This window comes from Onthophagus taurus, chromosome 3 (genome assembly GCF_036711975.1).
Source record: "Onthophagus taurus isolate NC chromosome 3, IU_Otau_3.0, whole genome shotgun sequence".
NCBI lineage: Eukaryota > Metazoa > Arthropoda > Insecta > Coleoptera > Scarabaeidae > Onthophagus > Onthophagus taurus.
This window is the reverse complement of record NC_091968.1, coordinates 3,088,641-3,108,955: the sequence shown is the minus strand read 5'-3', so window position 1 is coordinate 3,108,955 and position 20,315 is coordinate 3,088,641. Positions and strand designations below refer to the sequence as shown.

General features: G+C 35.0%; 1 protein-coding gene across 3 annotated transcripts in view; it reads left to right on the top strand.

Moving 5' to 3' along the window:
- The window catches only part of LOC111423963 (alkaline phosphatase-like), a 154,756-nt gene that overhangs the window by 45,922 nt on the left and 88,519 nt on the right, over positions 1–20,315 (top strand). The window contains exons 1-2 of one of the 3 annotated variants that reach the window (XM_023057349.2): positions 1,208–1,556; positions 17,764–18,038. In XM_023057349.2, the coding sequence (XP_022913117.1) occupies positions 17,903–18,038 (136 nt within the window). In that variant the 5' untranslated portion in view covers positions 1,208–1,556; positions 17,764–17,902. Of the gene's footprint in view, positions 1–1,207; positions 1,593–17,763; positions 18,039–20,315 lie in introns of those variants that run through there. The other 2 variants (XM_023057350.2, XM_023057351.2) reach the window with 2 other exon arrangements.

Sequence of the window (20,315 nt, the reverse complement as noted above, 5' to 3'; positions counted from 1 at the left end):
ATCTTTCCAATGTCTTTATCATATCTTTCATCTCCGCCGCTTCTCTCGCCATGACCACGATGTCATCCGCGTATGCTAACATATGCACCTTTCTACCTCCCACCACCAACCCTCCCATTTGCCCCTTCCCCAATCTATCCTCCAGGTCCGCCGTATACAGTGCAAACAGACTTGGGCTCAGCGGACATCCCTGCCTCGGTCCCTTCGTCGTCCAGAACACGTCGCTCAGCTTATCTCCCACTTTTATCCTAGCCATAGTCTCCATGTATATTTCCTTCACTCTCGCAATTAGGTGTTCCGTGATCCCCCTCCTCCCCATCTCCTTCCACAACTTTCCCCTATCCACCTTATCAAAAGCCGCCCAAAAAAAAAATATGATCAAGATATAATTCTGCTAATATTCCGGATAAGACAGTTTTGATTAAATTAAACATTTTCCTTTACATATATATAAACTTGCAACATGGATTCCTACAACAATTTGTTAATTAAGATTGAGAGATTGCGAGTTCAATTTTATCAAGTTTTTGTGGGAAAGAAAATTTATGGCCATAATTGAAGATGTTATATTCGGTTTCAGAGAAAGTTATGTCTGAAAGATTAGTCACTCTGGGTGCAAAAGAGGTGTTATTTAGGTTATTTAGTGGTACCTTAAAAGAGTGGGATTTGGTATACTCTGCTTAATTTTACTTTGCACTCAATTTTCTTCTTCGTGAGGTGTCTATCAGATTCTCTGGATCTAAATGTTTTTGATGACAGAATCTCGAAACAATTCTGCCAAGGTTTTTCCAAACCAAGTTACAAGATTTTTTTGCTGTCGAGTTCACTTTTTACTTTGACTTTCTCTTGCATTATGTCGATGTCCAAGATTCGATGCCGTATAACACTGTGGAATAGATCATTAATGTTTTACCTGGGCTTCGAGGAATATGTTGCGAATTTGTTATTTATTTAATTTATTGTGCTTGATCATGGATCATTTAACAGATTTGTTAAATTCAGCTAGATCATTCCATATAAAACAATATTTGATGAAGAGATCATGTAATTCGAATTTCCATACAGCAAAAGTACCCGAAGCAATCCAAATCGAAAAAACGGCAGGGTCACCCACACAAAAATTCTCTTTTCCAAAGCTCGACGACGCCGCGAGCTTTGGATCAGGCGCATTGGGAGCTTCGCAGTGCTTTCCAAGCTCGACGTCCTCAGTATCCGCGAACGCGCCGGGAATTTACCATCCGCCCTCGCTATTTTCACCAATACCTTCAACGTAAACGCGATTACATCGCCACTGCAGTGTATGCTGCATTAATTTTACGGAAATTCGGAAAAGTCAGTTCAAAAAAAAAATTTTAGTAAAAAAAGTTGGATAACTAGAATAATTAGAATAATTAGAATAAAACGGATAATTAGATTAAAAGGAAAGTTTGTGAATTAAAAAGTTTTTTGTTCGTTTCTCTTTATTTGGATTTTCTGTAAGTGTGTAGTGTTGGATTAAAAGCTGTTTAATTCAGTGTTGGATTAAGGAAGATTAACGTTGAATATTAATTTAGGAGGTAATTTAAGAGAACGAGATGTGTTGTGGGGGGGATGTAAGTTTTATCGTTTAATACATAAGCGGTAAATATTGGTTAAAATAAATCAACTGTATTTAAAGGATTATTGACTTTATAAGCCCTGCTAATTAGCCAATATTTGCCGGATACGCGCACCATAAACTCCATATTTCCTCACTTCGGGGCGTACTTTGCTCTATATATACACAAACACTACACCGAATATGTTGTTTTATTTGTTTGTGCTAGGCAAACACGTGGACTTAAACAAAAGGTTAACAAGAGCACATATTCCAAACAAGAGCATTTATTCAACAAAATGAGACAATTTTTGTTCATTAACCAAATACTATAATAAAGTTAAGTTGCAACACGATAAACAGATAAATTAATTATGTAATATTAATCAAGTAATTTAGGCACACCTGTTTGACCCTTTATTGATAAATCAGATTGAATTAAAACAAGTTAGAAAAAGTTAAGGTTGTTAACTCCAAAAATATTTGCAAATTTGTCGATGGAACCCCACCCAACTTAATAAATTAAAAAAAAAAGCAGATCATAGGTGCAGCTTCGGCCATAACAACGTATTTATGCTGCAAATACATTCTATTCAATACTCGGAATTATTCCCAGTGACTAAATCCGTTTATGATAAGCTGTTGTAAACCAAGGACTTCCCGCTATGAGATGTTCTATATTAAATTTCATCTTTGCTTTCTCCCCCTCTTTCTCATTCTCGTGTTGGCTGTATGCTTATGAAGCAAGAAATGGCCAATCTAAAGATTGAACCAAATTGTAGCCTTTGATAGATCGACTTGGGATTTTGCCAAACAAATCCAAAAGCAAGATTTTATTTTTTTTTTGCTGTTAACTTTACATTGTGAGTACTAAAAAATGTTATTGCATATACGGAGTGTTTCTTTTAGTTTGAGATGGTCGATTATTTCGAAAACGTACTTCAAGGAAAGGTACTTAGTAGCATTTGTGGCAATAAAATTTGTAATTTTGGATAACCTAATCAGAATAAGCTTATTTAGGATTATACAGTCAATTTCACTTAAGATGCAATATACAAAAATATATTTCCATAGAAACTTACTTACTTTGTCCCGCATAAAAAAAGGAACATGTCAATATAATTTGACATTACAGTAAAACCTCTATATAACGGATCAATACGAGGCAGTGTCTGTTATAGCCATAGATAAGGGATAGTAATATAGTTATATAGATTTGCCACTTAACGACATAAAACTGAACTGCCATAAGCGCCATCTGTTGAGGTATTCTCCGCTAAGGAAAACTTTTAGCGGGTATTTATTGTATTGTAAATATTTTTAAAATACCATTTTTTTCAGAAAAGACATTAAATTTCTAATAATAATATGTATTTCAATGTCTTTTGTGTGATACAACTAAAAATTTAACAGATTCTGAAAAAAATGTAGAGGAAGATGATGAAATAGACGTTGAAGACGAGGAATATAATAACTGTTTCCTTATCTTGTAAATGTTATAAATAAATTTGGTGTATAGATAATCGACTCTGCATTCTTAAAGTAATTGCAAAACTGCCATCAACTCAATTTAAATCAAATTTTATAAATACTTCTAAATATCCATCTTGGGTAAATACCCCCGGGTATATATCCAGAGTATTTTCCCTTGAAAATAAATACCCAGGTATTTAATAACACTGACTAAAATACATACACTTTAATGGCAAATGTAGAGTTGGTACACTGGCAGGTTTTAAGTATGCATTTGTTGCTCTATCACTGCTTTGGAAATGCCTTTGACAAACACGGTCCGATCTATAGATTATATCCAGTGAAAGATCTGTAAGTTTTGAATTTCCACATTTTAAAATCCACTCCTGACAAAGATTCTCTTTCTTTTGTTGTGTCACAGGTTGTGTCCGTACATCCAAAAACGGCATAGGCGCGAGTCCTGTTAATACACCGATTCATTTTAAAAGTTAAATTAATTGCTAAGCTTGAATGTTAGTTATGTTTATTATTTCTTATTATTTGCAGTCAAATTCAAATGTCAAATATATACATATACGTGTATGTGTGCATGTTTTCTAAAGTCCCTAGATTTACAAAGTACCGCGGTTCATGACGCCTGTTTTCGAACCAAAATGGGTTCCTTTCGGGTTTTGCCGTGCGTCTTTTAATAAAAGGTTTGACGTTTCGGATGCCATGTTGCAACCTTCTTCAGAAACTGGTTCGAAGTGACGAGATCAAAAATCGGTAACTATATATAAGTCGGAAAAACTAATTAATAATCAGTTAACGCTAATTACAAGCTAATTAATAACTAATTGCGTCGCGTCCGGTGTGAGGCGGGAAGAGGTCTTCGTGTTCACCACCATCTTCCATGTTCTGCTAAGCTCCCAGCCATCCTCTCTGTTGACGTTATTTTTATGTCGGTGGATCTCTATGGCTTCTCTTGTCAGTCTTTGGTAGTATCTGTTGTCCCTAGCCAGCACCTTTGTTTGTTCGAAGTCTATTCGGTGCGCCTCTGCATGGCAATGTTCCGCAACCGCCGACTGCTGGATCTTCTTCAGCCTTACATCCCTCTCATGCTCCTTGATGCGGCACTCGACGTTGCGTCCAGTTTGGCCAACATAAACCTTCCCACAACTACACGATAGTCGATAGACTCCCGCTCCTTTTAATGGAGTTAGTTTGTCCTTGGCTATCGGGAATGTGTTCCGAATTTTGCTGACCGTGCCGTACCGCACTACGATGTCGTTCTTCTTGAGGTGCCTAGCAATTCGTTCCGTTACACCTGAAACATAGGGAAGACAGATAAATCCAAGTGGTTTTGTACTTACCGTGTCCTCTTTCTGCTTTCGCTGCTTGATGGCCTGGTTGATGTCCCTCGAAGTGTATCCATTCTTCTGCAGCACGCCTCGTAGAAAGTGTTACTCCTTCTTCAAGTTCTCTCCTTCACATAGTCTCGCTGCTCGCTGAAATAATGTACGGATCACGGACCTCTTCTGTTGGGGATGATGATGTGAACATGCCTGTAAATACCTGTTGGTATGGGTCTTCTTTCGGTATACACCAAGTTCCATATCTCCATTTGTCGTCCTGGTGACCAACACATCTAGGAAAGGTAGTTTTTTGGCAGTTTCTGTTTCCATGGTGAACTTAATCATAGGATGTTGAGAGTTCAAGTCCCACTAACGAAAGACGAAACCTCTGTGCTCGCCAAAGGATTGAACTACGCAATCGCCCCGAAGAAGGTCCCAAAGGAGGAAATCATCTGCGAAGTGGAAGTAGCTGTTCGAGGGATGCCTGCACTGAAAGTCGAAGAGATCCGACAAGAAGTTGCGAGAGTATTGAAGTCAGCAAAACCACCAAAATCCAACTTGACGGTTGGTGAAAAGAAGGCACTCCGATCTATAAAAGAATATAGTATAATATAGTAGTAATATAGTCATCGATTTTTGATCTCGTCACTTCGAACCAGTTTCTGAAGAAGGTTGCAACATGGCATCCGAAACGTCAAACCTTTTATTAAAAGACGCACGGCAAAACCCGAAAGTTTCTAGCGTTAGTTCTAATTTTAGTTTAATTCACACCGGCCGTGAAAGCCTTCGTACTTATATCTCACCACTTATTTACAAAAATATTGCCGTCTTGTTGCCTTTGGAGTTGGAAAAATAGCAGTAAGAAGGGCTTTCGAGTACCACAAGAAAAAAGAATGGAGTTTTGGCGTAATGTTATTAATAGAACGACATAGTTTTAAATTTCCCGCTTGACTTTCGAGCCAAAATGGCGGCAAACCGCGGTACTTTGTAAATCTAGGGACTTTAGTGTTTTCAAGACTTCAGCGACATCTAGCGAATTGTTCTCTTTAAAAATACGACGGTTTTGTTTTGCCTATATTGGTGCCCACACCATGGTTATAGATCAATAATAGTATACAACAATCTAGCGCTGAATAATAAATAATACTAAACTAACACTAGCACTAGGACTAGTATAATCTTATACTTACAACTAGAAACATTTCGTTTAGAAGTACCTCTCTTAAGACGGCTGGGTAGAACTAGTTAGCATAGAATATTAATGTTGCATATTTTTATTGAACTAAAACTAGAACTAACACTAGACCTAGAACTAGAAACATTTGGGTTTAGCCGTACGTTTTTAGATGCACGCATAGTGCTAGTGCAAAACTAGAACTAACACAAGACCTAGAACTAAAAACATTCCGTTTAGCCGTACCTCTCTTAAGCCGGCTGGTAGGTAGCGCTAGTTAGCATAAAATATCATTATGTTGCATATTTTTATTGAACTAAAACTAGAACTAACATTAGATCTACAACTAGAAACATTCATTTTAGCCTAAAGACGCACGGCAGATATTTTCTAGTTATAGGTCTAATAATAATAAATAAAATAAATAATAAATAAATTTATTGCCATAATAAGAAACAAAAAATACAAATTAAAGAAAATGTATGCATTTAACTTAATACATAAATACAGGCAAAAGGGTCGATTTATCGCGTAAGCGATATCTTCCAAACAACCCAATCAATCAGCAGTATACTAAGTTATATAGAAAAACAATAAATGAACGGCAAGCTGCTATGCTAAACTTATGGTCACCAAAAACGGTGCATAATGATAGTTGCTGGAATAAAAGAAGAAGAGAAGAGAAGAAAAGTAGAAGAAGAGAAGAAAAGGGAGAAGAAAAAGTTTTCAGGAAGATACTTGAAGAGCCAATAAATGACGTTTTAGGTGGTTTTTAAATGTTACAAGGTGAGGAATATTACGGATCTCAGTAGGCAGACTATTCCAAAGGGTTACTGCCTGCACAGCAAACGATTTATGGTAAATCTCGGTACTATGGGTCGGGAACATAAGCACAGAATCTAACTGAGATCTAGTAGGTAAACCATGCGACGACAAGCGTTGAAATATACAATACAAATACCTTGGGGTTTGATTGTGAAGAACAGTATATAACATAGTTAATTACGAAACGATCTACGGTTCTGACAGCTTAATATCTGCAAATAATTACGGTATGGGGTTATGTGTTGAGATCTCTCGAGATCAAAGATATACCGTATGCAGTTGTTTTGAAGTCTTGCAATTTGTTTCGTAGTGTTACTGAAAGATCAGGATATGCCGTGTCAGCATAATCAATATGGGGGAAAATCAGGGAAAAACAAAGATTACGACGGATCATGGGAGGAAGGAAGCAACGGAGACTTTTCAGTGAGTGGAAACAATGATAGACCTTTCTGCAGACGGATTGAATTTGAGGTTTCCAGGACATTGTAGAATCCATAACCACCCCAAGGTTTCTAACCGTGTCTGACAGCTGAATAATGTCTCCGTCAAGCATTAAGTGAATGGATGAAAAATTATTCAGCTTTGCCAGTAAAGGTCGACTGCCAAACGCAATTGCTTGAGTTTTAGCAGTATTTAATTTAAGGCCATAACGTTTGGACCAATCCAAAATATTGGAAAGGTCATGATTAAGACGTGCAATTGCTTCCGGAAAATCATCAATAGTTGTCGTAGTGTAAATTTGGAGGTCATCAGCATACACATGATAATTACAAGAAATACAGTGAGTGACGGCATTAATAAAAATCGAAAAGAGCAACGGACCCAACACACTACCCTGGGGTACACCACATTTAATATCACAAGCAGACGAGAGCGCAGAATCAGCACGCACACACAAGGAACGACAGGAAAAGTAAGATTGAAACCAAGATAAACATGAAGAGGTAAATCCAAGGGCAGCTAGTGACGCCAACAAAAGATCGTGATCAACCGAATCGAACGCCTTGCTGAAATCAAGTAATACAAGGATGGTAACACAACGTTTGTCGCAAGCATACCTAATATCATCTGTAATCTTAATAAGCGCTGTTGTCGTGCTATGACCCTTACGAAAACCCGATTGAAAGTTGTGCAAGTTAAATTCTTGTAAATACTCTTGAACTTGTAGATAAACAAGACGCTCGAGAGCTTTAGATAAAACAGATAAAATGGAGATAGGGCGAAAATCATTTAAACTTGAGGGACTCTTGGATTTAGGTATAGGGACAACATGAGCAACCTTCCAGATTGAAGGAAATGAGGATCGTTCAATGGAGAAGTTAAAAATGTGGGTAATAGGAGTAAGAACAATATCCAATATAGGAAGAAGAAGTTTGAGACCAACTCCATCAGCTCCCACACTCGTAGACCTCGAGTGATTCAAGGCATCGCGGACTTCTGACGCTGTGACCAGGACAAAGGAGAAAGAGGAGGATTTAGATGAGGCAAGAATTTCAGAAATAGTTGTCATCCTAGTCCCACCGCTAATGAGCAAAGGTGGGTCAGCAAAAAACCTCGCCAATGAATCCACATCACAAGCAGCCCGAACAGAGGGAGACTCAACCGCCCCTAAGGAACGCATCAACCTCCAAAACGTCCTCGGATTAGCATTGGATAGTCTCCGGTAGAAATACAATTTTTTGGCATTTCTACATTGGTGATTGCAACGGTTACGCAAGATCCTATAGTTTTCACGATTAATAGTATTTGGAATACGTTTAAATAATAGCTTTGCACGATTACGCTCCCTCATCAGTGATCTTATCTCAGGTCTATATAGTGTTAGTTCTAGTTTTGCACTATCACTAGAACTAACACAAGACCTATAACTAGAATCATTCGGGTTTAGCCGTCTTAAAAGACATGCGGCTAAACCCAAATGATTCTAGTTGTAGATATAGTGTTAGTTCCAGTTTTGCACTATCACCAGAACTAACACAAGACCTAGAACTAGAATCATTCGGGATTAGTCGTCTTAAAAGACGTGCGGCTAAACCCGAAACTTTCTAGTTCTAGGTCTAGTGTTAGTTCTAGTTTTAATTGTTATGCAGCGCTAAACTAGGAACTGGAATCATTTGGGTTTAGCCGTCTTAAGAGACGTGCGGCTAAACCCAAATGATTCTAGTTCTAGATATAGTGTTAGTTCTAGTTTTGCACTACCACTAGAACTAACACAAGACCTAGAACTAGAATCATTCAGGTTTAGCCGTCTTAAGAGACGTGCGGCTAAACCCAAATGATTCTAGTTCTAGATATAGTGTTAGTTCTAGTTATGCACTATCACTAGAACTAACACAAGACCTAGAACTAGAATCATTCGGGATTAGTCGTCTTAAAAGACGTGCGGCTAAACCTGAAACTTTCTAGTTCTAGGTCTAGTGGTAATTCTAGTTTTAATTGTTATGCAGCGTTAAACAGGAACTGGAATCATTTGGGTTTAGCCGTCTTGAGAGACGTGCGGCTAAACCCAAATGATTCTAGTTCTAGATATAGTGTTAGTTCTAGTTTTGCACCATCACTAAAACAACAAGACCTAGTTCTAGGTCTAGTGTTAGTTCTCGTTTTAATTGTTATGCAGCGCTAAACTAGGAACTGGAATCATTTGGGTTTAGCCACACGTCTCTAAAGACGGCTAAACCCATATGATTCTAGTTCTAGGTATAGAGTTAGTTCTAGTTTTAATTATTATTCAGCGCTAGATTGTTGTATATTTTTATTGAAGTAGTTGAAAAATTAAATACACGTATTCGAAAAGTACGTATATTAGATTATATAGTAGAACTAGAATCATTTGAGTTTAGCCGTCTTAAGAGACGTGTGACGAAACCCGAATGTTTCTAGTTCTATATCTAGTTTTAATTGTTATTCAGCGTTAGATTGGTATATTTTCATTAAACGAAAAGTAGAACTAACACTAGACCTAGAACCAGAAACATTCGGATTTAGCCGTGTGTAGCAATGCCTGTACTATTAAGCTATGTTGCATTTTATGTGGGACAATGCAAGTGCATATTAGTGTCGTAACCATGGTTAAATGAATAACTATGGTGAAATGAAATAGAAAAAGTAATTCATTAATTTCATGATATTACAGCCACACAAACATCTTATACTCTCGAAAACAATAAATGGAAACGGGAACTTTTCGATTCTCATTTCCAACTATTGTTATAGGGTTCGAGTTTCCTCCCCTTAGTATGCTTTGTACTAAAGTGAGAGGCAAATATCGAGTGACAGTTCCACTTCGCTCAGTGGTACTATGGGATTACTAGGGAATGGGTTAGGATACGAGAATAACCGACTTTGTTTATAGTGGGTTGAAATGCAGATTGTGTGAAACCATGCGGAATCGAAAAAGGGGCTATGAATTTATGCATCAGATGCGTTTCGATCATCAAAAAAACTAAAAAGTATTAACAAATAGAAGTAGAAAGTATCCGAATGAAAAGTGAGATTGAGATAAAAAGACGTAATAAATCTTATTTGCTACTCGCAGTTAAGAGTTTGCGCTGTTACACGTTGTACATGTAAATTTGGGCAGTATATTTAAATTTTAAATGTGCAAAATTCTTTAGTAGTGGAAAATTTTAACTTTTCTGCATATTTTAACATATCTTTCGCTCGATTTTAATCTACTCCGTCATCGCGTAACAAGTAGATATAATTTCGTTTCGTACTAAATTTTTGGGAAAAATAATTCTTTTCATCTAACAAGAATTGAAATTTGAATTCATGAAACGAATCGATTCCAAATTATCTGGTAATCAATACTTCATTGGGGCGTATCTTTGTTTGAAGATAACCACTAATTAATATTCGACATGTATATACGTCTGAGCTTCTTGTTTATTACCGACGTACGAAACGGAGGACATTATCCTATGAATAATGATTAGTAGGACTAAATATGCGCGGCCACTAATGGGCTTAAGATTTATTACGCAATCTGTTGCTCCAAATGTCGAATGCTGGTGAAATATTGAAGTTGAACCAATTTATCTTTTAACCTTTTTTTAAATTTCGTTTTTTTTTTATTTTTGAATTTAGCATTGCGAAATTTCTCCTGTTATTTGTAGAAGGAAGTTTTAAACTAGTTATTTGCAAGAGAGTGTACTAGAAAATTTAACAGTAAGAGAGCAAAGTTAATTACTTTTTGCGTCTCCAATAGAAACTAAAGGAAAGTCCGTATGGATCGATTTGATGGACAAGAAGGTACATTAGAAGTTTGCAAATTAAACTCTTAAGTTCGTCCAAAGTCACAAACGACGAACACGGCAGACTCCTTAGGGACAAATTAAAAATTTACTTAGAAAATCTCATTGCTGCTTTAGCTGTTTTTGCTACTTTTCTTTCGTTGCAACAAAAATTTTATTTTTTTTTTATTTTTTTCACTCATTTTAGTCATCTTTATTCAACACCCTTATTGTTCTTATTGTCTCCGGTCTCCCGAGGTGTTTATTAAATCCGAGGGAGATATTTGATAATTAAATCCCGTTGTAAAGTGCAGGGCGTTATAAAGTGGACGTTGAAAGTTTAATAAGAGAAGTGTGCGGACGAAAATAGTGAACCCATTCGTGACTTAATAGAAAAACTTTCCAAGCGGTTGCCGCTTTAAAGTGAATGTTTTGGTCTACTACTTTGTAGGTTGAAAGAGGGCCTAATAAATCATTACAACTTTAAAACTTAAGTGGTCGACGTAAATTAGTTTCGTTAAAGAAGTAAACGAAAAGTTTTTAAGTAATTATAAGAAATTTTGTTTGATTGCATTTGATTTTGTTGTATTACTTTATTTTATTTTATTCGCGTTTTGGTCTCAATAAAAAAAACTTTATTAAAGTTCTAAAAGGGGCTTAGCTTTGGGTGATGTGGCTCTTTATACCAAGTTACGTTTTCTTGACTTACTTAGCAATATTTAAAAATATTTTTGTAATATCCTAGAACTGGCTTCTCCACCTCTTTTAAGCATTGTTTCTGTTATATTTACATCTTATTATCTATTATCTTATTAAAGATTTGGGATTAGCCGTACACTGAGGGAAATATATTCTTGAACGAAGATTATTACTTTTGGCACAAGCTTATCATATTCTTGTATATCCACAAGAAGATCATTTTGTTAAGTGAAGAAAAACCACATATTCTCAAAGCAAGTATACAAATATTTTTGATTCTCAAGAAAACGAATTTTTAGTGAAAGTAAATCAATCATCTTGAAAAAGAGTATCTTAGTGTTGCGTCAACAATCCTATTTTCGTATCGAGAATAAATTTCTTATGTCAAGAATAACGTATCTTTCTTTTTAAAAAAACTTATTCATGTAACAACAATCTTGTATAATTCTTCATTTGAGTATTATAAATTATTGACACAAGAATGAATTTTTTGATACAAAGAATTGATATTCTTCGATGTTAAGAATATGAGATACTTCATTCGATAATATTTCTATTCTTAAAACAAAAAAATATTTTTGTTTTAAGAGTATATTTGTTGCTCAGAAATACATTCAAGAATAAATTTTTCTTGAAAGTCAAGAATAATTTCCCTCAGTGTACGTCTCTTACGACGGCTAAACCCGAATGATTCTAGTTCTAGGTCTTGTGTTAGTTCTAGTGATAGTGCTAGTGCAAAACTAGAACTAACACTATACCTAGAACTAGAATCATTTGAGTTTAGCTGCACGTCTCTAAAGACGGCTAAACCCAAATGATTCTAGTTCTGCGTACAGTGTTAGTTCTAGTTTTACACTAGCAGTGTTACTATGTAGAACTAATACTATACCTAGAACTAGAATCATATTTTAGACAATATATATTCTACAACTAGATTCTGATTCTAGTTATAGGTCTTGTGTTAGTTCTAGTGCTAGTGTAAAACTAGAACTAACACTAGACCTATAACTAGAAAGTATTTAGTTCTATTTTTTAAGTTTTCGTGTGTTAATTTCCACTTAACACACAATTTGTTCCATTTGACCCCATAAGTAGAAATCCAATGGATTAAGGTCGGTTGATCTAGGTGACCAAGCAAATGGACCATTATTACCAATCCACTTGTTTGAAAAATATTGGTTTAACCACTCCACAACTACTCTTCCGCGATGAGGTGCGGCACCATCGTGCTTGTAAATCAAAAAGTGTATTATTAAAAAAAATCTGTAATTTACAGCGTTCAAACGTCCATCAAGTATATGCAAACCTAGTAAATTGTTGTTAAATATTCCACCTCAAACGTTGATGCTGAACCGTTGTTGAAATTTCCTTGGTCTAATCGCATGCGGATTTTGTAATGCCCAGATATGTTCATTATGGTAATTATTTATACCATCTCGTGTAAAACATGATTTATCTATCAAGAGAACATTTGAAATGAAGTCATTATTTTGGGCATGTTGCTGCAATAACCATTCACAAAATGCTAATCGTTGCTGATTATCTCCTGGCTGTAGAGCTTGAACATTCTGTTTACGATACGGATGAAGGACTTCGCGGTTCACTTCGGTTGTGTCCTATTCTTCAAGTGCTGATGGAAGGATAATCAATGACAGCATTAATTACAGCTTCTTGGTCCTCTACATTAACTATATGCGGTCGAATAGCTTTTGCTGGAGCAGGATTACCTGTTTCTCAAAGTCTTTTGAAAGAATCGCTAAAAACTGAATAATATGGCAAATGACGCTGTGGAAATCTGTCTTGATATTCTCGTACTGATTGTCGAGCATTTCCATTGCAAAAACCATACACGAAAATTATATCAGCATACTCTTCAGTGGTATAAGCGTACATTTTGAGTTTCTTCTTACAGCAAACTGACATATTACAATGACAATTTTGTTTTTGTTGAATGTTTGATTTTACTGACTATTAGTAAATTCGCTGCAGAAAACTTTAAAGTGTTATAATTTCGTAAATAATTGAAATAGGACGTAATATATGTTCATTACCATTTTTTTTGGGTAATTGGATTAGCTATTCGAAATGATTGACTGTCAATCATTTCAAAAACAAGCTTTTCTCAGATAAATATAAGTTTATAACCAAAGATATCTCATTTTACGGGAGATATGTAGATGATATCTTTATTATTTTTGAAAGTAATGTAGCAAAACTTTCAGCATTAAATAATATTTTTAATAATATTAATAACCTGCAGTTCACTTCTGAAATTGAAACAAACTGTAGACTGAACTTTTCAGATTTAGTGATTTCAAGAGAACCTGATGATAGCTTGAGCGTTGATATATTTCGCAAACACACAGCCACAGACGTAATAATTCCCAAAGATTCATTCGACTCTACTGAACATAAACAGGCATCATTTCGTTTTCTTTTCAATAGATTACAAAAAGTACTGTTAAATGATTCCAATTATCTCACAGAACTCCATAAAATTGTAAAAATCGGTTTGAATAATGGATACAACATCAAAGACTTAAAGGACATTCGTAACATGGCACATAAATGTAACATCATTAAACTAATATATCCGCCACTGTCCCTTTCATTCAGTCAAAAATCAAGAAAAATCTTGGTAAAGTTGACATTGTCCCAGTTTTCTCATCGAATTCAAAAATATCTAAACATTTGTTAAATAATAAACACAAATTTTATAACACGTCATTGAGCAACATGTGCTATATAGGACAGGACAGACTGGAAAAACATCCTCACTAGATTTAAAGAACACAGTAAATAGAGATACTTCAACTGTTTTTAAGTATTTAAAACTTAATAATAAATATTGAAAAATATAAAGAATACTTCATATAAAAGAATAACAACAATATTTGTCTTATGAACGACCTAGCGGATGTTAATAATTATAGATGTTTCATCAAATACATGCAATAAGTGATTTTCCATATAATCTATTGATACATGTTTCATATTTATAGATATAGATGAGAAATAGAATTTAAGTTATAGAATAGATACAACATGTTTCCGCTTTCTAGAATGAGATATCGAAACCAGTCTATCTCGTCGTTTTGTGTGAAGAGTACTCATTTTCGATGTGTTGTATTTTGTTGTTAATTTCGTGATTTTTGCATGTTTTTGTTATGTTAACATCGCCGTTTATTTTACTTTCCGACATACATCTTATTGATTTTTTAAATATTCTTTAACAGATAATTATTGTAATTACGCTATTTGTACAATTGATCATTTTGTTTTCTTTTTTTATTGATTTTTAGAACAACTTTGAGTGAAGGTCATTCATCCCAAATTGATGTCATTTAATATCTAAATTACGCTCCGACGGTAATTTATGTTATAAGTAAGAAGGCTTACACGGCCGGTGTTAATTAAACTAAAACAAGAACTAACACTAGACCTAGAACTAGAAACTTTCGGGTTAAGCCGTGCGTGTTTTGAAAAAATGTTTGACGTTTCGGATGCCATGTTTTAACCTTCTTCAGAAACAAGTTCGAAGTTTTTGCTGTGAATTGAGGTGATCTAGAAATTCATGAAATTTCTCTTGTCCATGTTGCCAGATCACGAAAGTGTCATCGACGTAACGGAGCCATAGCTTCGGTTTCCAAGGACTCTTCTTTAACGCTTTCTCTTCAAACATCTCCATGTAAAAATTGGCTATCACAGGAGACAGAGGTGATCCCATGGCTGCCCCTTCGCATTGTTCGTAGAATTCCCCCTTCCAGGTGAAGTATGTCGACGATAGGCAGTACTCCACTAGTGTTGGGACATACTTGGGCAAACCCTCCAGGATGAGTTTCTGGCGAAGACCATCCACAGTATCTTTGACTGGTACTCTGGTGAATAGATTCTGACATGATATGATATGACGTGATATGATTCCACGTCGAAACTTACCAGCATATCCCGAGGGTCTAGCTTCATACTCCTAATTGATTCCACAAAATGTGTGGAGTCTCTGACATATGACTCTGTTCTACCTGTAAAAGGAGACAGAATCTTGGAAAGGTGTTTGATTAGCTGATAGGTGGGAGAATTTATGGCACTGAAAATAGGGCGTAGTGGGACATCTGGTTTATGGACTTTGGGTAATCCATATATCCTTGGTGGTACTGGAGCTTGTACGAATAACCTTTTCTGTTGATCTGCTGGGATTTTTGTGGATTTTACCAGTTCTTTCATTTTCCTTACTATCTTCTCGGTTGGGTCCTTTTTTATTTTCATATAGGTGGTTGGGTCCAAAAGGCTCTTGATCTTGTCGTATTCCTTTCTGTCCATAACCACGGTCACATTCCCCTTGTCCGCTGGTAGGATGATAATGTCTGGTTTTTCCCTTATCGTTCGTAGTGCTCTACTTTCGTTCATTGTTAAGTTTGATTTTGGTGGCCTTGCCGTTTTAAGCACTCTCGCTATGTCTTGACGAATTTCTTCTGCTTTCACTGTAGGTATTCTGCGAATACCCGCTTCCACTTCACATATAATTTCTTCTTTGGGAACCCTCTTTGTAGCGACTCCGTAATTTAAGCCTTTAGTTTCCTCTTCTGTTAATGGGACGCTTGATCGGTTGATAACAACTGTTTCAATTGGCAAATCGTTGTTTTTCCTCTTGTGGGTGCGACGGTCCGGCGATTCGAATTTCTTAATCTGCTTACCCCGACATCTTTGGAACTCACGTTCAGCCTTCTCAACGGTTATCCTGTCTACTTTGTCCCAGTCTTCTCTTGCCATGGAATTGGAAAGTGAGAGGTGGAGTCGTAGTAACCCCTCACTTATTCTCTGCAGATCTTTAAAAGTTTTGTGAATTCTTTCTCGTATCAGCGCCTGTTCTGTCTTGATCAAGATCCTACGTGCTGCAGCGGTGTCGATATGGTGCTTCACTCTGAGGAAAGTTGGGGTTACCCTCTTTTCTCTGCATCTACGTAGGAAAGCCAAGCCACTTAATAGCTTGCGTTGTCTAATCCGTAAGTTGGCAAGATCCTTGATTTGTTTGTTAATATCCCCATAAAGGTTGATAATATAAGTACGAAGGCTTTCACGGCCGGTCTTAATTAAACTAAAACTAGAACTAACACTAGCACTAACACTAGACCTAGAACTAGAAACTTTCGGGTTAAGCCATGCGTTTTTTGACTTCGAACTTGTGTCTGAAGAAGGTTGCAACATGGCATCCGAAACATCAAACATTTTTTCAAAAAACGCACGGTTTATCCCGAAAGTTTCTAGTTCTAGGTCTAGTGTTAGTTCTAGTGATAGTGCTAGTGTTAGTTCTCGTTTTAGTTTAAGTAATTTATGTTTTTTTGCTTTTATATTTTTAGATCATAGTATTTAGAGTAATTTCTGGATTGTTCTATGTTCCTTCTAATACATTTTTGTTATTGTAGTTGTGCCTGAGGAAGACCACTATATGGTCGAATACTATAGTAAGCACTGAATAATATAAATAAATAATTCCATCATCGTTACACGAATTTTATTTAATTCTTTCTATTTTAATTAATATCACGATGATCATTGAATCAATTTTATACGAATAGCTATCATATGTCAAAGTTTGATGGTGAGCTAATAAATCGCCCTGTATATAGAGATATTATTACTGGGAGTAAGCCTTTTATGACTTTTTGCAAAAAAATAGGCAAAATTCGTGATTTTAGGGGCTTAAAATTAGAAATAGCTCACTTTACTCTGTTGGATGTAAAGATATTTGTTATATTGCGATACGGAGATTCTAAACATTTGTTGCACTCTGCATAATTCTATATTATCATTATTTTAGGTTTCTATATATCGAGGAAAATATCTGACAAGTAAAATTAATTAACTGCTTACCTTAGAAAATTTCTAACGTTTGAGTAATCAAATTTAAACAAAATTACCGAAAGTAAAAGATCAAACCTAATTTAAACTATGCAAACAAGAAGCACGTAGTTTTCGAGAAATTCAAGTTTCACTGTGTAATATCTAATTAAGAACTTCCTAATTCATTTATGAAACAAGTACAGGCCAGGAATAATTGCCTGATTCGAGTTATACTAAATTTATAATCAATTACCTGTTGATAAACCACAGGGTAAACTCCATATAAATCATATAAACCATATAAACCGAGTATTGTTTTAGGAGATAATCCGAAAATTGCGTTTAGAACTCTTGAAACTCTTAAAAGTGCTTAGAATTAAATGAAATCGAAACCTTTTTGACAATGTGAAACGATTCACTGATTTTAACGGAATTTTACTGCACGCGTTTAAGCGCTCGTCAAAAAAAAAGCTCGATCATTCATCCTAGCTATAAAAAGAATCGTCATCCCATTTGATTTGACGACTGACCATCATAATCACTTCAAAAGCGCAACGCTTTTTAAACATTTTTAATTGATTTTTGTATTAAAAATTCCTTTTGTTTCAGGAATTATGAAGGTATTTGGATTTCATGAACGAGTCCAAGTGAATAAACTGAGATGTCCCGTTAACGGGTTCGGCATGTAATTATCGAAAGGTGGTTTTCCCTCAATACTAGAGCCGTTGTGACAGCCACCGGTGGAACAATGAGGCTTGATTGCCATAGCCATTGTCCTTCTGCGTTGCTGATGCTCATGGTGGTGACCGTAACTGCGCAAATTAGGGCAGCGCCATCGCAGCACAACCAACAGCAGCAACAGAACCATCAAGAGAAGCTACAAGGTAATCCTATTTTGTCGATGTTAAACGGATTTGACGATAACGTTGCGAAAATTGGATGTAAATTAAATAGCCGGATAAATTTTTTTTTGTATTTTACGTTCGTATTTATCCAATAATATTGGTATATATAAATATAAACGGGGAATTTGCTTTTGCTTTGATACGGTTTGTTGTTGATGTATTGATAATATTTAAATGAATATATCGAAAGTCAATCAAAGGAGCGAATTAGTTTAAACATAAAGGATTTAAATTTTATTGAAATATTTATAAATATATAAAATTTAGTGCAACAAAAATATTAAAATCAGTTGGAAATGAAATTAATTTAAATAATAAAACACATAACTTTTTAAATCAAATGGTAAATTTATCTTTTTCAGCGTTTTCTTGTTCAAATATAGAATCAATGATATCTTATACTAAAGGTAAAAAATTTCATATATTAACCAGCTACTTGGACCAGATAGGTAGGTGTACGAATTACGGAAGTTTAAATATTCATCCGGAACACTCCCCACTGCGGATATACAGGATGTACGACCGGCGCGTAGACCATAATTTCTAGTTAGCTCTACAATTTCTGTCTCTATTATTTTTAATCATCCGGCGCCGGTCTGGAACGGTACAGAATAAATTTTCTCACGGAAAAGGGGATGATCCTGGTTGCCGCGTTCTTCCTAGATTGGGATGATCGTGCTACGAATTTTATTAGAGCTCAAGCTTTGCACTCGACCTACCCTCCGACCTAATACGTCTCTGTTCGATAAGTTCTGGCTTTTCAACCGGGACACGTAGCCAAAAACCCACCTTCAGATAAACCTATTAAAATTATCACCATAATATAAATTTAAGATTAAAAAATAAAAAAAAAATCAAGTTACGTAATGGATAATTTATTTGTCAAAAAGTGCATATAAACGAGTAATTTATTAGTGAATTCAGTTAATTTTGGTGTAAAGCAAAAATGTTGATTGCTTTGATGGAGATAAAATTGAAAATATTTTTACAGCGCTTCGAGCTACAACGAAGAATTTGTTTCAAATGCAGCCTTTGTTGTCGGTTTTACCCCGAATCAATTAAAGTAATTTCGATGATTTTAAAAGGTTCACTTTACGTAGATTTTCAACAAAACCAAAAACAATACAACTCTTTCTCTCTCCGCACCCTTTTCTAAATTCAAAAATTGATATTGATGGGGTGACGAAATTAATTACTTAAATAAGATTGATTGCGGTTTATTAAAAAGATTTTACCTGTAAATTCGATTTCATTATTCAGAATCAAATTAAAACTGAAACTAACACTAAATTTACAACTAGAAAGAAGACGCACAGCTAAACCTGAATGTTTCTAGTTTCTAGTTTTATTTGTTATTAAGCGCTAAATTGTTGTCTATTTTTACTGTAATAAAAGTAGAACTAACACTAAACCTAGAACTAAAAACATTCTTGAGAAACATGCGGCTAAACACAAATAGTCGCAATCAACAATAATTCCAAGAATCCATGTCTTGGAATATTATTATAATATTTTTTGAGCAAATAAAGGAAATTATGAATTTTATCATGGTGAAATCCATTTTTGAATATCTAATTTAGTTTCGGAAATAAAACCTTTTAATCACAAGCATGCACTTACTGGTTAAAAATTATCGAATATTTTTGAAAAAAATCTATTTCGAAAGGAAACGATTTGAATGTAGGACGATTTATAAAGAACAGAATAACCTTTTTAATGGTGAAGCACGTTTTTGAAAATCACTTTTAGTTTTTGAGTTATAAATTTTTTAAATTGAGCGAAATTTTGTCGTTTGTCGCAATAAACAATTTTTCGTCATTACATATAAAAATTCATAAATAATCCATTTCTTGAAATATTATAATAATTTTCCATGAGAATATAAAGGAAATTATGAGTTTTATCATGGTGAAATCCGTTTTTGAATATCACATTTAGTTTCGGAAATAAAAATGTTTAATCACAATCATGCACTTAGTGGTTAAGAATTATCGGATATCTATGAAAAAAATCGCTAAAAATCTATTTCGAAAAGAAACAATTTGAGTGTAGGACGATTTATAAGGAACAGAATAACCTTGTTATTGGTGAAACACGTTCTTGAAAATCACTTCTAGTTTTTGAGTTATAAATTTTATGAAATGAGCGAAATTTTGTCGTTTGTCGCAATCACCATTTTTCGTCATTACATATAAAAATTCATGAATTTTTTCATTTGGTGGAATATTATTATAACATTTCATGAGCATATAAAAG